The 21,112-nt window shown below is 37.2% G+C and overlaps 1 protein-coding gene across 1 annotated transcript; it reads right to left on the reverse strand.

Annotated features, from left to right (window-relative positions):
* Positions 1-1,104: 1,104 nt before the first annotated feature.
* Positions 1,105-19,187, reverse strand: ythdf2 (YTH N6-methyladenosine RNA binding protein F2). Its single transcript, XM_077239715.1, has 6 exons — positions 18,968-19,187; positions 18,779-18,803; positions 16,644-16,723; positions 13,498-15,120; positions 6,562-6,624; positions 1,105-2,309 (listed from the first exon to the last, which is right to left on the reverse strand). Exons 1-6 carry the CDS (start codon positions 18,992-18,994, stop codon positions 2,286-2,288), a joined length of 1,842 nt encoding a protein of 613 aa, XP_077095830.1. The 5' UTR covers positions 18,995-19,187; the 3' UTR covers positions 1,105-2,285.
* Between the last annotated feature and the right edge of the window lie 1,925 nt (positions 19,188-21,112).

A 21,112-nucleotide genomic window follows, 5' to 3' on the forward strand; every position in this document is an offset into this window, starting at 1 on the left:
AAAATTCTGTCATCATTCTCACCCTGATATAATGTCAAACCTGTTTTCTTTCTTCTGTTGAACACACACACAAAAAGATGTTTTGAAGAATGTTGGTAACGAAACAGTTTTGCTTACTCCTGACATTCATCATTGTATAGACAAAAAGCTGATATATTTCTCAAATTGTTATATTCCACAGAAGACGACAAAAAAGAAGAAAATGTTTTGCTGAAAGAAGTAGGCCTGGATCACAGACTAAGGGAATAAAATAAATACATTATTTTAAACATCAAATTAACAATTAATGTCATAAGTGCGATTTCTTTTTCTTCAATCAAACGTGTCGTTCAGAAAAGTTTAGGGATGCACATGAAAAATGAATCTGTACCGCCCCCTGTTGGACAAGCATGTTCAATTCTATGGTGCCGCCATTTTAGGATTTACCCGTCAGCCTACTGTGATTTTAGGATACAGATGTAACGGGATGCTACAACTCCTATCAACTTTAGCGCTATAAAAGGATACCCAGCGCATCCCGTTACAGACATGCAACTTCAATAATCATTTTCTGAAAATAGAGTAGTTTTTTTTTTTAAAGAATTTTTTGATTTAAAACATACAAGCTTTTACACACTCGAGGCACAACATCCACGTTCAGATTGGGCGTGTAAAGAACGCCATCGAAAGGCCAAACCATACAATCACTCTCGTTATTATATAAAGAAAATTAATTTAAAATTTTTTTTTTTCAAAAAGTAGCCTATTTTTTATTACATCGAGATCATGAGAAAAGCTGGTTACCCCACAGAAAAAAAGCTTTTTAATTGCAAATCAAGCATTTTTTTCTTTGAGACCTGGCTAACCACCAAGTTAAGGGGTTATTGTGAATTAATTTAAATGTAAAGTTAAAAAGTATGTTCACAATACTTAACCCAACTATTGATTCTTTAAGGTGGCAAACCCTCAAGGTTCGCCATTGCTTCCTGAAAAGAAACACTTTGTGTTTGACAAATGACAATTAAGCAGATGGCCATGAATACAGTGTGCCATTACAAGGTAGCATTACACCAAATTCTGATCATACTATCAATTCAATTCTTCAGAAAGCAAACACACTTGAAGTTTTGTGCAGCATCTTTATTCTGACACTGCTAAATGCCAGCAGTTCCGCAGTTGTTTAATGCACTGACATGAACAAAGTAGAAGAAGGGGTGAAGTGCGCAGGCAGCTAGTGTAGGAGAGGAGTGTGGGTGCTGGGTGGAGGGCGGACCAGGCTGTTTGGGACATAGGTTAGTGCATGATGATGTATTTAGTCAAACAAGGGGAAAATGCAACACACAAGTTCTGCCGAGTATACCACATTTATTTTTAATGAACTGATTATGAGAAAGAGAGGGTGCAAGGCCCACCTCAATGCAGACTTAAACTGAAAAGACGAAAAAAAGAAGAAAAAAAAAGACGGGAGGAGAGCAGCCCATAGCAACAAATTTCTTTAACTTGCAGAAGAAAAGGAGTAAATGGAAAATAAGCTGATAACTCTCAAACACGGCCCCCTTTTGTACACTATAAAACTGATCCAATGAGCAAAAGCCTTAACTCAACAAATTGGCTAGTCCATTTACCGTACCCTGCCAAACACCCTCTATTACAAAAAAAAAAAAAGGAACAAAAAAACAGGACATTCCTGAACATTCATTAGATTTTTTTTTTTTAATTACATTTTTCCATTTTATAATCTTGGTAAACTTTCTTTTTTTCCCCTCAGAAGGTAATGAGACTTGTACTGGACTAGTGGCCAATTAACCAACAATGGAACATCCACTGAGAAGGCGACGATCAGTCCTGACTGGATGGTTTCAGCTCCGATAACGAGGAGAAGCTAACAGAGAAATGACATAATAGAACACTAGAACTCCGTTTGTTTAAAAAAAAAAGAAAAACCTCAAGATTGTAAGAGAAGCAAAGCCATGTGCTTGGACTGTAAAAACAATGAAAAGATTTTTTTGGGAGAAAAGAGGCAGCAGAACAAAAATGGGACCAAAAAAGTGGGAAGTACTGGGTTCACTATTAGAATCCTATAGAATTAAGTTGTAGTCCTATGAATAATCGTGTCATTTTCTTTTACTACAAGTTCGAAGTAAGTCTTTTAGGTCAACAGAAATCAGAGTCTTCATCGAGTTTCTTTTTTTCCTCTTTTTGAATCCTTGGTTAAATCTTCCCCAAAATAATTTCTGAAAATATCTGGTTGTAAGATTGGGGAGAGAAAATGGGGCCTGTCAGTCTTTTGCCCAAAGCGGTGTCTATTACTTCACACGTCCTTGACGATCCTGGAAGAGAGAATAAACACACAACTGTGAACAATGGCTGCTGAGAGGTCACTGACAGCAAATTCTATAAAGATTACATTTTAAACTCTTATAGGGCTGGGCATTGACAAATGTCACGATACAATTTTGATTCACAAGCTTGCTATTATATTCGATATAGATTAATTGGAGCCTATCAGGTACAGTACATGGCAAATTTCCTGCAGAAAAATAAATAAAAACTCTAATGCTGCAAACTATAAAAGGAACCCCAGTTGGAATATTACTATAATAATCAAACGTTAAAAGTAACTAATATGAAGCGTACCTAAATTATTAGGTATTTAAATAACACACAAGGAACTGCGCAGTCTGCTTTATTTGCGTTTTTCCCGTTCGCTCTGCTTGAACTTAAATGCTTTTGTTCTTTATATTTTTTTTGTTTAATGTTTTCAACTAAAAGAAAACCTTAAAATATATAGTAAGCTTGGTGTATATTGCGTATTTTGTTTTTTAAATATCTGCTTTCTTGTTAAACGTCATTTAAATAAACAAATATTCGATTTTTATGAGCTCAAATATTCCAATACAATATTTTTTGAAAAATGCCCATCCCTATATGCAATATAGTCCTCTAGAGTTCATTTTTCTAGCTGACTATCAAGTTTATAGACATTGGATGGCTTTTCTGAGGTAAATAAAATTACCTGACATTGTTTACAAGCAGCTTTATTGGCACCTTTCTATGGTTGAAACACTGATTGAGCGATTACACGAGACATGATACGGATATCGGTAAATTCTACTGTATCTTTCAACATACCTTCTGATGTTTATTCATGTTTATTTCATGCTGTAACTAGTAGTAAAGTGGAAGAGAGGATCCGTTCATGTGCGCTTTTTGCTTGAACTGAGGCACTAGAGTGGTTTGTCACGCCACATGAAAGAGCGCCAAAATGGTAAATATGTTGTGCTTTTTGTAATCAAGTGAAAGTCCCCCTGTGGTGAAAATCAATCTTTTAATGTTGTTAATATGTCTGTGGCGTTTTTAATATGCTTTAAGAAAAAAACATGTGCAAATTCATGTCAACACTATTGCCTTAGTATTTTCTCTTTAAAGCTACAGTGAACCAAAGACAATCTTAAAAAAAAAAAACGGTTCGAAATCGCTGGCGTTTCTGACATCACAAACTACCTTGTAACGATTGTTGGATGGTAGGTACGCTACAAAGATTTATTCATTCATCAACTGAAAATAGGATAGACTAAAAGATTGATTCTTAAATCCCTAGAATCAATATTAGTTCTTCAAAATGTGACTCAATTAAAATGGAGAAATCAATATTATTAATTAAACCAGCCCTACCATTATTAGAAAAATGACATCAAAAAGTCTAGATTATACATTTTACTTGCAGATCTATTTTTAAAGTACACTAGCAAAGTTTGGGGTCGGGAACATTTTTTTTAATGTTTAATGTTTTGAAAGTTCTTTTATGCTAATCAATGCTGAGTTTTTTTTTTACAGTATTTTTGATTAAATAAATGATTTTAAAATGTAATTCATGTGATGGCAAAGCTGAATTTTCAACATCATTACTTCAGTGTCACATGATCCTTCAGAAATCATTCTAATATGCTGATTGGGTGCTCAAGAAACATTATTATTATCATCATCAACATCAATGTTAACAATAGCGGTGTTACTTAATATTTTTTGTGGAAACAGTGATAATTTCTTTTTTTTTAGGATTCTTTGAATAGAAAGTTCAAAAGAACAGCATTTATCTAAAATATTTTTTTGTAACATAAGTGTCTTTACTGTAAGTTTGAATCAATATAAAAAAATTACTAAAATCTGACAAACCTGACCCTAAATTTAGTGTGTGTGTAATATATATATATAGGGCTGGGGTAAACGATTATTAACTAAACGATTAGTTGGGCGATTATTTTATCGATTAGTCGACTAATCTAATGACTAATTTTTCTGCTGCTCGATTAATAAAAAAACAATGTATCTCAAATAAATACTAACTAGTGTACTGAATCATGCAGGGATTAAAGTGAAAAAAATTCTTCTGACTGAAATTTCTTTTCAAGTCATATTCCTTTAACTTTATTTAAATAGTCGAGACCAATAGCGTTTTAGGGGAGATGGCTGAGGGCAAAGTGAAGTTTCATAACTATATATTTAGGCTATTTAACTTGAACTTTTTAGCCTATTAGAGAGGTGACTTATGTTTGACTGAATTGTTTGCTGTATAGCTTCTTATATTAGGCTACTTATACTTTTATACTGGATATTATTGATCATTAAAACTGACATTTAACAAAAAGAGACAGGGTTGTGTAATGTTATATATTCTAAAATATATAAAATATTCTTTATATATTTTACTATGCATTCTCTTGTATGTGTACATGCATAAAATAAAACGATACAACCCATGATCAATAATGTTTCATATTTTTAAAATGAAAACAAAAAGAATCAGGGTTGTGTTTTATATGTCGTGTTGTTATAAATATATGGAGTGAAGATAATCAATGTGCGTTGTCTGAACCACATTTGTGTGGCCATTAATATGTTTATGATAATATGTTCATTTATAAATGAAAAGAGGTGTTTTGTATACATTTCGTTTTATTGTTGATTAAAAGAGGCAAAGTTGTATTTTATACCATATTTCGTTTTATTGTTGCTTAAAATATAGCCTACATAAAGAGATAACCGTACCCAGAGGGAGCTGAGTGACGCGATCAAGAACGCCGCGGTTCCGTTTGCAGAATAACCGGACTCGCGTCCTCTCGTCCTCGGGAGTTCCTTCTCCTGAGTCGAACTTGGCAAGTCCGAACTATCAAGGACACAAGTCCGAAGTTTGCGTATTGGTATTGAGAAACGGCCAATATTGACCCGCGTTTGGTTTTCTATCATGCGCCGTGCACGTTTGCGATGACGTAATATGCACGCAAACGCACCAGGGTTCGATAGAATCCAACGCTGCGGGGGGCGCAGGGAACAAACGCGCTCGGATTCGGACCGCAGAAAACCAGCTGTAGCCTTACATGCACTTCTCCAAATCTAAGTGAACACGGAGCAGTTTTTCCGTGAGCGGGAATTGAAAACCCGGAGTGGACCATAAGCGATTACAGAATGTTAGAGTGGAGAGAGGAACGTGCTTTCGCTCCAATCCAGGCTTTATCACATCCCCCTCAGCAAGGTGAATACACCTCGTCTTTCCTTAATTTAAGACCTATTCAAACTAAAATTAAGACATTTATCACACTATTTGATAAATGAAAGCCTATTTACGGCCTTAACATTATGAAAAGTGAATTTAAGACATTAAGGACAGACGGGAACCAATAGACTCGCTGCAATTAACGGAAATCCGTCGTAGCGACGGAGAACTTTAATCCTTGATCATGATACTATAAGCTGGCTAACGTTAGTCTAATGTTATGTATTTGAACACCGTCATTAGAACTCTATAACCGCCAAAAACATTATTAAAATATTTTTGTTTATATTTTTTTATCATAGAGAATGTTTAAATGCTAATATCAGCTTACGAGGGAAACGTAGGCGGAGTTAGTGGTGCTTCGGAGGCTGCTACTGCTGGAGATGATTCGGGAGAGGTCTCTGCCCCTGTACCGATCAGAGCGTGCGCTGACACTGAGTAAAGCCTTGTTTAAACTATGCGTCCGCACGAGCGCAAAGGTGCGGGTGGCAAAAATGACGCGTTGGGTGCGGAAGACCGGCAAGACCCCATTTCGCTTGGCTGTGTGGACGGCTTCTTTTGTAAAAGCGCATTCACTTCTAGTTGTCTTCGTCCCCCCTTCTGCAATGTTTTGGTCTTCCACGTGTGGTGGCGAGCTGTACCGCCGGAAACGGTGCAAAAAATAAATAAAGTGTCGACGCAAAAATATGGCGTCGACGTAATTTTGACGTCGAAGCGCCGCTACAGCACTATGTATATATATATATAATATATATATATATATATATATATATATGTATATAATAACTTAATGCCATGAATCCATTTAACAATGTTATCAGAGCATATTTTACTAATGCGTCAACTGACAAGCCCAAAAAGACTTGTTTAAGCACATTCAGGTTGACAAACGTGTCTAATGGCACGGCCTGCTGCCAAAACTAAAAGATTAAATCTATTACTTACAAGCTCACATAAACTATAATTTACAAGCATGCTGACATATAGAGGAAAGTATGAATGAGTGGTGAATCTGCAAGATGCATCACCTGCATTCTGTAGTGGCTCCGACTGGAGTTACTGGAGTACGGGTCACTCCCCTGAACCTCCACCTGTCCAAGAGAGAAATAGTTTAGTCAAATCCTTTTGGAATGCCAAATTACACCATTCAAATGCAAATTACAGAGAACAATATTTGTATACCAGGCCTAATATTGATTAATTTGAAAATGACCATTCCTTAATATATCAATCATTTTGGAGCAAACAATTGAAATGTCCAGTTACACATCACAGGACAAGAATTTGCTAAATTAATAAATAAAAATCTCTTGAATGAATGATTCAATGACAGACATTTTTCAACAGTCACTTGTCGCCACCTGCTGGAGTAAAAGATGTAATCGATTCCATAGTTATTTGAAGCGGCATGTTACTTTCAAATAGTTGAATGAATCGAGAACGTGGTCTTTTAACGATTAATCAAACACCCACGCAATCTCATTCCTTAATGACAACTATTAAACCTTTTACAAATCACACCGAAACATTCAAATCTGCGTTTGCTCTGCCACTGACCCAGAGACAGGGTTCATACACCTTTTCCAAGGTCAAATTCAAGCACATTCAAGGTACATTTTTAAGCTTTTTCCAGCACCTTACACCACCGTAAATTACATACCAATACATAGTCAAAATTATTTAGTGTTTTTATCACATTAAAAGAGATAATGCTATAAACAGGCAAAATTGTGTTTCGTAATAGCAGAAGGATCAGATATTTAAGCAAATCACAAGTTTTATTTTTCAAAATGTATCACTGTCTAAGTAGATAATGCCTATGAATAATACTCTTCATTATATTAAATGTCCAAATATTGCTTCCCAGATAATATGATTTTCAGGCTGTAAAACTGAAGAAATTTGAAGGGCTGAAAATATGAAGACAGGATCCCTTGGTTTTGGGACACATTCTTGAAATAGCCAAGACAAGGTTTGAACAAAATCTGAGATAATGCAACAACCACCTGTAATTCAATTTTAACCCAGAAGACTTGGACAGTGCACAGACACCTGCCTGATAAATAGCCTATATTAATTGAAAAAAGAAAGAAAAAAGTATTTCATTGCCAAGACATACATTGGCTATACATTTATCTACTGGAATAGAGCAGTGTAAATATTGCATAAGGCCATCCTCAAACTTACAGTAGGCTACTTGACACTCCATCTAACAAGATTTCTGTTCAGCAATCAACGATTGTTATACACTGGGCTAACATTACATTATCACATCAAGTACTTTGTCACTAATGGACGTTTTGTTGCAGAGTCAGCATTGGCGAGCTCGAGCACACGCCACGGTCAAAATTAAATATAGTTCAACTTTTGGCGTTGCGCTCTGTGACGATTACATGCGCGGCCAATAAAAACGGGGCATCCAAACAAGCGCAGAAATCAAAATGAAAACACGGCCTACTTTTGCTCTGGCCAGCGTAGCGCAAATCGCTCTGTATCTGAAGGGCTATATTTTATTTTTCCATTTAATAAACAAACTATTCAGTAAGATAGGTATTTGTTGTGAGAGAAATACAGTTACAATTTCAAGGATTTAAGCATTTTAAATCCAAAATTTAAGCACTTTTCAAACCTTGAAACATCAAAATTCAAGCATTTTCAAGGATTTCAAGCACCCGTACGAACCCTGCAGAGAAAACAGTTGTATAAATATGAAACCGCTTCCGTCTTTTAAAACACATGGTTAATCATTACTTGTGTTACAAATATTAAAATTATCACAAAAGAACTGGGATAAAAGTTTAGTTCATTTATAAACACTGATGTCAATGGTAGCGATCAAAATGGAGCAAATCACCTTTTTGAAAGTAACGTGGCACTTTAAATAAATAAATAAATAATAATTGTTACGCAACTAAGTGGCAACAAGTGACAAAAGTATTTGCCACTGAATAATTCATTCAAGAGATTAGTTTAAAAACACTGATTCGTCCATTAATGAAACAAGAATGAGTGCATCATTGAATCATTTATTCAAACCGAGAAAAAAATTATTCTTTCAAATGAAACATTTTAAATAGCATTTGAATAGAGATTGCAATCTTTTAACGACTGATTGTGCCACTCTACTGGAGAGTGATAAGTGCAGAAGAATAAATGCTGAAATTGTGCTCTTTTAAGCCCAAAGCATACTTTGTTTTTTGCGCGCATGTGAGGGTCTGGAAAATAGTTCTTTGTAAGTGCAGGTTGCACATGTGCATTTCATTTATTTACCATTAATCAGTTGTTCAACAAGGTGGCAACACTTAACAGAGCCTTTGTTTCACAGTAGAAAACAAAACTAAGAGAGAAATACAAAATACCGGAGATTGCCACAACATCAGGCACCTGCATTGACGAGAGTTTGTGTGAGGGGGTTATGATAGTCACAATTTTAGTTTAAAAGAACAGACATTTTTATGGGTAATAACTTCTGGAGAAAAATAGTGCAGACACTGGACAAAGACCCGCCTCATGCTATTAAATGAAGTATACTTTGAAAGGCTACTCGTTTGACTGTGCGTACACCAAAATAAAAAAATAGCAGTATACATTTGGTTTATTCTGATAGTCATTATACACTAAAAATGACAATGGAAATTCTACTTTCTAAGCCAATGTCAAACAAGTTTATATCGAGTGTAAGGAGGTGAGGGGGAACCACAGTGCTAGCATCTCTCAGGAAAAAAAGAGACAAAAGTAAAGAAAGATGTAATTGCACATAATATTTCACTTGAATGTGTTCTCTTTATAATGTATTATTTAAGTAAGCAATACTTCACAAAGCAATTGCATCTTATAAAACCGAATAACTACTAAAAAACTGTAATAAGAACTCTATTCGGGATCTTAGAGCCATAATTCATGTCATCCATATAACCCCGGTAAAGAAATGAATTCTCTAAAAATTACTGATGCAACAGCACCACACACACACACGTGGCAGAAAAAGCATAAGTGTAAACACCATATGAAAGAGAACAATGGATATCTGGGCTGGGCTTGGCTTATATTTGTTTTAACAATTATGGGCTGTCAGGTAACTATAAATGCTGGTCAGTGGTCACCACAAACTAACACCAAGCCAAAAATATACTGTATTAAACAGACACAGCAAAGTAGAATCATAAATCAATAAATATTCAATAAAACAGAATAAAAGTGATCACACCAATATATTACGTTAGTCTTTATGTGCCATTTTAAACCTGGGTCTCACACGGTTTTGACTGTGGCAAAAAAATAAATGTAGTATGCAGATCTGAAATATGGGCAGCAAAATGTTTATCAAGTAACTTGATGTTCTCTTGCAAATGCAGAAGTAACTGCAAGAGCTGTGCTACCTGTGGTTGGGAGTTTTTAAGGTGGGCTTAACCGAAAGTTTGTCATCTGACATACTAACATTCTGGTCAAACAAGAGAGGTTATAGGGATTCAAGCTTGTCCCACTAACAAGAAACTCAGCTGAGAGATAAATTGAGATAAAAAAAAAAAACAGATTTAATTCTAAAGATTTAAACTGCATGAGCTCCACAGCATGAGTTAAAAGGGTCAATTCACCCCAAAATTAATTTCAAACCTGTATGACTATCTTCTGGAAACCAGAATATTTAAATTATTTGTACATACCATGATTGAACCTCAACCTTTGATTGCATGGACAAAACTGTTCAGCAGAAATTCATCCAAGTTTGGAATGACAGTGATGCAGCGATACTTTTTCTTTCTTTTTACAAGCAGATAGGCTAGGCCGATTTTCATTAAGCAACTTTGTTTGTTGTTTATTTGCTCTATAACAAGCCAAACTGACCTTTAATTTCAAAACCAGAAAGGTCCAACTTTAGATCTGTTAATAATGCTACATAAGACAACTTAAACCAAAAACAGCAGACAGACTGTAAAGGCAAATTCACTTTCAAACAGTAGGTGGCACTTATATATCAGTAGCAATATAGGCTAGCATTTCCTTGGTTACCGCTTACAAACAGGCATTATGGGAGGTAAGAGGAAAAGAACATGCCATCAAGACTTTTCTGGACAGTCAGTTCCCTTTAGAAATACATTCATATAAACACCCGACCCCAAATCAATATTTATATATTTTTTCTAATATTTTGCAAATCGCAAACAGTGAGCTTGTTCCCTTTTACTAACTGCAAATGATGGGAGGGAAACAATTGTTTTATGTATACTTATAATTAGAGGTCGACCGATGGTGGATTTTACCTATACCGATAACTAGGCTTGACCGTACATGCCGATAACCAATTATTCAACCTATATTTTTTTGAATTGAAACTGGATTAAAAACAAACATAATACTCCCAAGTAAAACAGTGCTGAACTGAAATGTGCTAAATGAAATCAATATATAAATATGAATATATTTAAATGAGAAGTTCTACAGAATATATTGTAGCGGTTCTATAATATAATTTAAACAAATAAAATATTACAGGTCAAATATGTTTCTTTAGCTATAACCTAGAAACATAGCTATGTAGATTTCATAGGTAACACTTTGCAAGTCCCATTTGTTAACAAGTATGTATTAGCTGAACTAAATGCAATTTACGTTTTTACTGCATGTATTAACATTTGAGCAATACAATAGTACCTTGATCATTCATGTTAGTTCATAGTACATTAAGGTAATAACAGATAAAATAAAAATGAAATCAATTTAAAATATATTACTAAATGTTGAAATTAACAAACTAACAATGAATAATACTTCTACATTTATTAACTCTTCGGGGTCGCCGATCACGCCGGCGTGATCAAGTTACATGACCAGTTTAAGACGTCGAAGCATAAAAATAAAGTCACGTTGAGCGCTGCCGTGCACTTCTGCCGAAAGTGCTGGCTTGAAATTCTATTTTACTTTTTGTTTTGATAGACCAAGTAAAAACGGAGATATGATCATTTAAACGTTATATAAAAAATATTGACGCGTTCGTAAAAGAACGCAAGATGGGATGCGACAGGCGTTGAATTTATTCTAATAACTTCGTCGGTTTTTGACATAAAACAAGACAAAGAAAAATGTGTGAATCTGCTAACTCTGCTCTTCAGGCTGCACATTTTAGGGAATGGAGGAGGAGCCAACTGAGCAAAGAAGCGAAATTGAAAGGCAGAGGATTTACGGAGTAGACAAAGAGAGACATATGTTATATATATATAGAGAGAGAGAGAGAGATTATTGCTAGTTTTTGAAAGTTTGAGGATGTTTTGAGAGTAGTTTAGGAGTACTGTAGATAGTTTAGGAGTAGATTTAGATAAACTGTTTTGAGGAGTGGCACAGATAAAAAATAAAATAAAAAAACACCTGATATTTGTTGTAAATAGTTACTTGTAAACAAGTAGCATGCATAGTTTGATTTTGTGTCCATTTTACCTTTTGTATGGTATATTTGCACTATTGAGGAACCCCTCTTACTCAAGGAATGAAAGCCCTGTAATGTAGCTATCTGTGTAATTATACATGAAGTGTTTTGTAGTTTCTAAGCAAAAAAGAAAAGAAAAAAAATGCCTATTGTCACATCTGCTTTTTGCTGTATATAGTTTGATTTTATCGCAATTTCATTTTTTATGTTGTATTTGCACTATTTGGGAACCCTCGTACTCTGGGAATGCAATGCCTTAAATATAGCCCCCCCCCCCCCCCCCCCAATTGGTATGGTAAACATTTGTTTATGTCGCAAAAGAAAAAAAAGAAAAAGTACTCAAAAGCGGCCAAAATAGCCCAAGACTCCGAAGTGTTAACCCTAGTTAATGTTAAAAATATATTCTTATTGTAAGTGTTACCATTTAATATAAATGTCAAAGAGTCATGCTTAAAGATGGCCATATTTAAATATCTGCAAAGGCCAGGGCATTAAAATTACATATATGTAGGCCTATATTACATGTATAGTCTCTCACTTTATTTGCTTCTATTTTAGAACAATTGATTATTTAATCAAAATATGTATTGTAGCGATAAAAAAAAAGAACTGTAAATGAACGCGTTTCTGATGGCTGCACAAACATACCAATGTAGAGAAAGCAATCCCGACACTAGCTTTAAATATGCAACTTATCGGGCTATTGAATGCATAAAAGTGACTAGCTGGATACAAACTAATGGAAATAGACGGTAACAATTGCGACATTAAACATTTGGGTCAGGTTTGCGTGTTTTTGTCAAATTGCTTTAAATCGCTTGAGGTAGCCACTACTAATGTTAGTCTAAACATACTGGTGTTTTTTCTATGCTAATGCAGCATCTAGTCAACAAATTAACAAATGCGCATCTGAAGTGTCAGCGCTCTCTGTGCTGTGTGTGCACTCGCGCAGCATCACGTGTTAACAAACAACTCAGCCAGAGATAGTTTTTATGTGTCCTCTAGAGGCCGCTCTCGCTCTGTATAATGCCAGCAGTCTCTACGGTGTAATGACAGCACTCTTCTCAGCCGCTCCAGCAACGGACGCAAACCAGAAAAACTATCGGTGTGGATTTTTGCCGATAACGATAGCTCCACCAATACACTATTGGTACCGATATATCGGCAAAACCGATGAAGTCGACCTCTACTTATAATTTAGCTCTTTTTTGTTGTTCAGTAATTTGTGCATCAAACCACAAATCTGCATTTCATTGACCTGTAGCAACATGCCACATTTGAGGTTGCATTTTCAAGACTTAAAAGTGTTTCTTATATAAATGGGTGTGAGACAGAGGAAACCATCTTAATCTTCTTCTGAATTGGATAAAAGAAACAACTCAATTTCTAAGGGCATGAAGGTATGGTTTTAGATGGAAAATATCAAAAGGACAAAATTGACATGTAACATTTTGAAATTGACATCAGCAAAAGAACTTTGTGAAGAACTGGATAAAAAAAATCAGCTTTATATTCCTGATGGAGCAAGGCCATGGCAAGTTACCTTTTTCACACTCTCCTCCTCTTCCTGACGTTTCTCGTAGTGTGAGAAGTCGTCAAAAATGGAGGTGGTGTGCTTGTAACTTGCGATGATCTTCAACACTTGACGCGCCTTGTCCAGGGGAACCTCCTGTGTGTCACGGGAGTTGGTCACCGGCTTATTCTCATTGTTTTCCAGACGAATGTGCCTCAGTTGACTGTTGGGAACGTCCTTCACAAAGATCCAACGCACATCGAAACGGCCCTTCCACTTGTCCTGCGACCACACACCTGCACAAGTGTTGTAGTCCACGGGCGATCGCATCTCAGCCACGCCACAGAAGTGCCCGCTGCCGTTCACGCTGAAGAGCAGGTAGAGAGGCCCTTTGTTGGCCAGAGAACGGTACGCAGCGTCCAGGCGTTTATTGCCGTGTTCCGTGCTGCACCAGATATTGTACTTAATGGAGCGATGGATGTCGTCCTCAGAGTAGCTCTTGATGATGAAGACACGACCGTGCTTAGGGTTCCAGTCAAAGTCCTTGGGATTGTAGTTGTTCACCATGCGCAGTTTCTCCAGAACTGGGTGGGGCTCTGCTGGCACAGCAACGCCACCCATGCCTGAATTTGGAGGGGATTGGCCAGGTCCACCCGCTGCGTCCCCAAAGCCATTAGCACGGTTACGTGGAGGCACCCAGCGGGTTGGCTGGGAGGGTTGGGGAGCGGGAGGGCCCTGGGATAGTGGAGGTGGGACAGCACCCGGCTGGCCACCTGGAGGAAGAGAGTGCTGACCGAGTTGACCAGTATGAGGCCCTAGCTGTCCATTGCTGAGGGGAAGCTGCGGCACCCCGCCAGCAGTAGCACCCGGTTGAGGAGACGATTGATTGGACGGCTGTCCATTAGTGGGCAGGGAAGTCTGTTGTGGGGCTGCTGGTTTAGGCATAGTCCCCTTGTTGTCCCAAGTCCCAATATCCATGTTATGTTTGATTGGAGGTGGCGGCAGATTTGTCCCGCCAAGACCCCCCTTGGTTTTCAGCTTAGGCTGTGGTTTGGCAGGCTTGCTGGCAATGTCCGCCCAAGATGCAGCTTTTGCAGGAGCCATGGAGGCGGGTGGCATGGTGGGAGCTGCAGACACCTGACTCAGTGGCCCTCCAGGAAGTCCAGAACCAACAACTTTGGGTGCCATGTCCCCAGTCCCAATTTTAAGCCCCGCCATGCCCTGATCCAAGCTATTCATTCCCACAGCCTTGTTGAGCGGCTCGTTCGCTGCAAAGGGAGACTGTCCGTCGATCATTGCGCCTCCTAGTGTGCTAGGAGCATAGGCGTAGCTGCTGCTGTAACCTGAGCTCTGTGTGGACTGTCCCTGAGAGGTGCTGTTCCCCCAGGCAGGAAAGTCAATCCCACTGGGGAAGAAGTTGAAGCCATGCTGTCCCAGGAAAGGGTTGCTTCCCAGTGCCCCAGACTGGCCGAACATGGCATCTGGGAGAAAATGGTGCTCCCCATTGCTAAGCTGTCCATAAGAGGCCAGGTAAGGCATCGGGGGATCACCGCCTGTAGACCATGCTGCTTCATTCAGAGAATAGGTGAAGCCTATTGAGGGGCTGTAGTAACTTGGCATGTAGGAGTCGGACATGGCCGTATAAGCATTGCTCTGCAAAAGAAGGAAAACATAAGCTTCATATTGATCAACATGAGATGCAGTCTGAAAATACAAACAAGTATGATATAAAAGCAGTGTCAAAGCAGGAGTCAAAACATTGACCAGTGACATTAGGGTGAAAGCAGCAAAAGGAACTATTTTCAACCATTTCAATTATATGTACTGCCCATTTAAGTCATTGTCATCCAAATATTCTTCCCTTTCCCTTAACATTACTGCTGGTTTAAAAAAGTTAAGCTTAATAAAAATAAAAGGAAGTGAGGCTAACAAGGGCTTAAATACCAATACGAATTTATTCTGCTTGTACAATCAGGCCAGTAGTACTGATTCCTACTTGCCTCGTCAATTTCACTGGCCAACAATTTAAAATGTATAAATTAATTTACACTTAATACAGATGTCTAAACTTCTTCCAATCGTTTCACATATACACTTTCACAGGAGGCAGTTAGATTTAAAAAAAAAAAAAAAACATTTATCAGATGCATTCAACTGATATCAAAAGTGACAGTAAATACATTTATAGATACACAATTTCAAATAAATGCTGTTCTTTTCCACAAAATTTAACAGAACAACTTTTCAACATTGATAAGGTATCCTTTTGTGCACCAAATCAGGATATTTCTGAAGCACCAACAGAGACTTGACACTGAAGACTTGAGTAATGATGCTGAAAATTCAGCTTTGACATGGCATGAATTGCTATAAAAATGCATGTGAATGAAGAAAAAAAAAAGTGCCTTTGGGTGATCAGGCCATCTTTATCGTTGAGCTCTGCTAACCATAACATAAGACTGTACTAACATCTGTAATAAAACATCTCCCTGAAAATGTTTTGAGAATATCATTTAGGACTGGTCAAGGACCGAGATCCCCTCCAGGTACACAGCATGCTCATATTTTCAACACCAGCAATCAGCTTTGTTAGAGCAACAGTGGCACAGATTCCCTACAAAAGATCCCAGCATTCCTTTGACAGAGAATACTAGACCCTTTATTCATTTGTGTCCCATTTTTCTGTGAAGACATCCATTGCCAGAAAACCCACTATTTCAGCATACATTAGTGCAAGGATTGATAAATTGGGGAATTTTTCATTTGAAAGAAATTCTATTATAGAATGTCTGGAACCTCTGGACAGGAACTAACATAATACTTGATAATTATCTAATTCCTTAATCACTTCATGGTAAACAGCTTTTACTGTATTGGGCACCATTTCCTATGACTTGTCAATGTGCACTAAGATTTAGGCTGCAACTAAATATCTGCCTATGTAAATAATATAATGTATGACTTGACTAAGTCCACACACCTAATTAACAAACACTCGTACAGTCTTTGGCCGTAGTGTAGAATGCCATGGTGACACCCCAATAAAAAAAACAAAGCACAGAGACCAGGATGCAATTACAGGCCATAACGAACCCTCAAGAGAATAGGCAGCAAAAACAATAGCCCTGCTCTTTGTCTCTATTGGTTCTTTTGTTTAGCTCTGAAACAAGACCTACCTGTCTGGGCTGAGCGTTCAGGTAAGGCTCAAACTCATCATCGTTCAAAGTATCCTTTTGGGTAACAGCTCCGTTTTGCACTGGAAAGCAAAAGATACAGAAAGTTAGAGCATCCACAATTTTTCTTTTTTACAGCAGCCTAATGAAAAGGACACAAGCGTAAGCCAAAGCAAGGAGAGGAAGGAAATTTTATTTTGGAACTTGAGTGCTTCCCAAGGAACAATATTCATAGTGCGTTCAAGTCTTCCTGGGAAGTTTGTATTTACAAGTTGGGAAGCCAATTACAAAATCAGGTGCGTTCAAATCACTTTGGTCAGAGCGAAATGCCAAAGTACCTTTTCCAAAAAAGCAAGCCTTTCTAACATTACTTAATAATACACTCATAAATATAATGCACATCAGGTGTGGTTTCGCATTTTTTTAATTCAAATTTTAAATGTGCTATAAATTCAATTATTATATATTGTAATTGTACAATCATTTTGTATTTTGTACAGGCAATTTAGCTAGTTTTATTGTAAATGCACAAAAATAAAATATACATTAACAGATTTACCATCAGCTACCTCCTGATGGGTGTCACTGATGCCCCCTCCCCAACTCCCAGATTATGCCCACTCAATTACAACTTTGAGGTGGCATTAATGTGTAAAAGTTGAATGCACCATCAGATCAATGCATCTCCTGCTCTACTCAACATGTGGATTCATCAAACTAACTGTCAAACACAATAGAAATAGCTAGAATAAAAAAATATTGCCTAATTTAACAAAAAGGACAATCTGACAAAATCCCTTTATAGTTCGAGACAAAACAAAGACAGATCCTCATCAAATGCACATATCAGAAAACTTCCAACAGTTTCCTATGCTGTCAGAAAGATCAAATGCAGATGGTATTTATCACAGCCAAATTTATATTTCAACATCAGAAACCAGCCAGCGATCGATCTTTATTCTAGTTTATAATGTTTGTATAACAGTTAGAGTTGCACGATTTATCGGCCACCATATGGGTATTGGAGATATATGTTCCTTTTTAATGTTATTGTTATCGTCCCGATAAGAAAATTTTGCCGATGTATTATAGCAGATAAATAAGGTATTATTTCCTTCAGCTGAGACTCTTTAGATATGCACTGTTGGCCATGATGTTTTTTTAATTGCTTGAAATATGATTGGAATCACTTCAAAATACAGTTAAATGAACATTGTGTGCTTGGGACATGGCTTTTAATGGTGAGACTTGTTTTTCTAATCAGGTTCTCAAATTATAAAAAAAATTGTGGATTTAGATCTATCGGTCAATATATTGGTTATGGGTATCAGCCAAGATTTTCATATCGTTGCATTCCTGCTAACAGTGTAGTAGTCTTAATTGTCATTTACATCTTGCTGAATATGTACAGCACTTAACTTTGTCTAGATCATTTTAACTTATTCAGTATATAGTATGTACTTTATTAAGATCATACTGGCTATGTTTAAGTATTTCTCCATCTTTTGTCACTGTGTCTGTTGGCAGAGTCTACTTTTACTGTATGCAAAACATCCTCAGTACTTTTTACATTGAAAATGGACTAAAATAGAGATTAAAAGCTCTCATATCATATCCACGTGGTCATATGCTCTAATTCAACACGTAACTGGATTGTTAAAGGTTGATACACTTCATGTGGTGCTGAAAATCCCCTTAACAGGTTCCTCCCGGCAACATGTTTAAACCCCCGCTACTTGGCCACTGACAGAGATGCTGATCTAATGGTATGTGGGGCACTTACACCACCACATTTGAAGTAAACACCTAAAAACTGTGTCCAAGCAGAGTGTATGTGGGTGTTCAGGTGCTTGAGTGTGTGTCACGCGTTCAGCTGCACTCGGCCTCACTCATATTCGCCTGTGCTAGGCGGCTAACTAGCGTGGGCTCTAAACACAAGCTCTTGTCAATTCCGTGAGACTAAAACCAACCAGGTCCTCTACTATAAGACCCACTTCTCTTCTAATCCCACGTGGGGTTGTTTTAAGCAGGTTTAGCCGCTTGATTTAATAGCGGAATTGGTATGAACACACGGCCTGCTAACAGCAGCACGAGACTCTTTTTACAGCGCAAACACGGAATGCCAGCACTTCACCTACCTTTGTTTGCTTGGCCTTTCGGTCTCTGGATTGGGTCCAGGTGATTCATGAAGGAGTGAGTTTTGAGAGGAAAGAGGGAGAATAAATGAAGGTTTATATGAAGCTCAGGCCTGAACTCGCGCTGCGAGAGAGAAAAAAACCCGCCTCGACGCCACTTCTGCTCAATGTTCACAAAGTGCCTCTGTTTACCTGCTCCAGAAGGCTGCTGGCTGACATTTCTCTCTCCCCGGAGCCTGTGTGTTATACTGCGCGTTTGTTTGCGGGTTAAAGTCAACGGGAAATGCGTGTGTTTTAGAGTCTTTGCGCCCGTCTCTATCGCTCTATCGCTCTCTCTCTCTCTCTCTCTTGCTACAGCTGCAGATCAGACACACAATGGCGGGCTGCAGTTCCTCCACACTTTAACATGGCCGAGCGGCCGCCGCACATTCATCCAAGGCAGGACAGCGCCGCTGCATGGTGGGGAGGAGGAGGTTGTGTATGTCCGTGATGGGGAAATCTTCTTTGGATATTTATGTTGTAGTGCCCGTTACCTATGGAAGCTTGTTTCCACCACTAAATAAATAAATAATAATAATAATTGCGACTTTTTATCTCACAATTCTGACTTTTTTTCTCACAATTGGGAGTTTACATCTCGCAATTCTCACTTTATTTCTCAGAATTGCGAGATATAAAGTCAGAATTATGAGATATAAAGTCAGAATTGCGTGATATAAAGTCAGAATCCGAGATATAAAGTCGCAATTGCGTGTTAGGCTATAAAGTCAGAATTGTGAGATATAAAGTCGCAATTGCGTGTTATAGGCCTAAAGTCAGAATTGCGAGATATAAAGTCGCAATTGCGTGATATAAAGTCAGAATTGTGAGATTTAAAGTCGCAATTGTGTGTCATACAGTCAGAATTGTGAGATATAAACTATTCTGAGAGGAAAAAAGTCCGTCTTTTCCCCCCCATAGAATTGGACTTTATAACTCGCAATTACGAGTTTATACCTCACAATTCTGACTTTATAACACGCAATTGCGACTTTATATGACGCAATTCTGACTTTATAACACGCATTTTCGAGTTATATCTCGCAATTTTGACTTAACACGCAATTGCGACTTTATATCACGCAATTCTGACTTTATCTCACAATTCTGACTTTATATCTCGCAATTCTGAGAAATAAAGTGAGAATTGCGAGATGTAAACTCGCAATTGTGAGAAAAAAGTCAGAATTGTGAGATAAAAAGTAGCAATTATAATGGTGCTATGCGTTAAATGTCTTAATCCTGTTATAAAGTATGATGCGATTTGTTAAAAAATTATTTATAAATATAAATAGGCTTATTTCAATAGAAGATGGCCGGTTTCACAGACATGGTTTAGACTAATCCAGGATTAGGCATTAGCCTACTTCAATTAGGACATTTAAGTAGCTTTTATAAACGTGTCTTATAAAAACATTACTGATGTGCATCTTGAGACAAAACAATGGCACTAACATATTGTGTCATACAAGTTCAGTTAAAACAACTCAAACGTGCATTTTAGTTTGGGACTACCTGTCTCTGAAATCAAGGGAGAGTAGGCCTATTTGAAATTTTGATCTAGAAATTTAGACAATGTAGAAAAAATTGTAAATGTAAATCCAAATTCTAAAATAGGCTATAGGCCTACATAATTGTTTAAAATAATGAACTACAATATTTTTTTAACTATTGACTATAAAAATTATTTATGCAATTCACAGGCCCATAAGCACACATTTCAGCCGTCTATCCAGACAAATTTGTATTATTTTCGTTCCATCTTATAGTCCATGTAAGGTAGTTGAGACATAAACAGTTGAGACACCTTATATTACTTGCTAGTGCAGCAAGCACAAGTTGTGATTTTTGCTGTGCACATGCATATTAGTGTCCTCTTTGATCGTGGGAAATTTGAACAATGGACGCATCTCCGATCCAAAGATATCGGCAAAAGTTTCTTAAGATAAGACTTTCACTTCACCATGCACACTCCACAATGAATAGCTTATTAAGTTGGCTTGTGAGAGCCAACTTACTGAAATCCTATTTAAACTTATTATTATTCTTGCGATTCTTGACACTTATCTATCTACACTTAAACTCTTAAACTCATAATAAATTAATACACTCTAAACTTGAACTCTTAGACTCATTTAAACTTATAAACTCTAAAATCATAAACTCATACACTTATAAACTCATACACTTATAAACTCATGAATTCAAACTCTTATGAACTCAAACTCATAAATTAATAAACTCTGAACTCTTACTCATTTAAACTTATAGGCCCCTTTTTGCACCTGGCGCAAATGA

This window comes from Siphateles boraxobius, unplaced genomic scaffold (genome assembly GCF_051911475.1).
Source record: "Siphateles boraxobius isolate OS27281-9 unplaced genomic scaffold, OSU_SipBor_1 22, whole genome shotgun sequence".
In the NCBI taxonomy this organism is placed as follows: domain Eukaryota; kingdom Metazoa; phylum Chordata; class Actinopteri; order Cypriniformes; family Leuciscidae; genus Siphateles; species Siphateles boraxobius.

Excerpts from the sequence above, each read along its gene's own strand:
- ythdf2 (XM_077239715.1), bottom strand. The coding sequence starts at position 18,994 with ATGTCAGCCAGCAGCCTTCTGGAGCAG. Across the intron at positions 18,804-18,967 it reads CCAGCAGCCTTCTGGAGCAG|AGACCGAAAGGCCAAGCAAA; the intron begins GTAAACAGAGGC and ends GACCCAATCCAG. Across the intron at positions 6,625-13,497 it reads AGGAGGAGAGTGTGAAAAAG|GTGGAGGTTCAGGGGAGTGA; the intron begins GTAACTTGCCAT and ends TCTCTTGGACAG.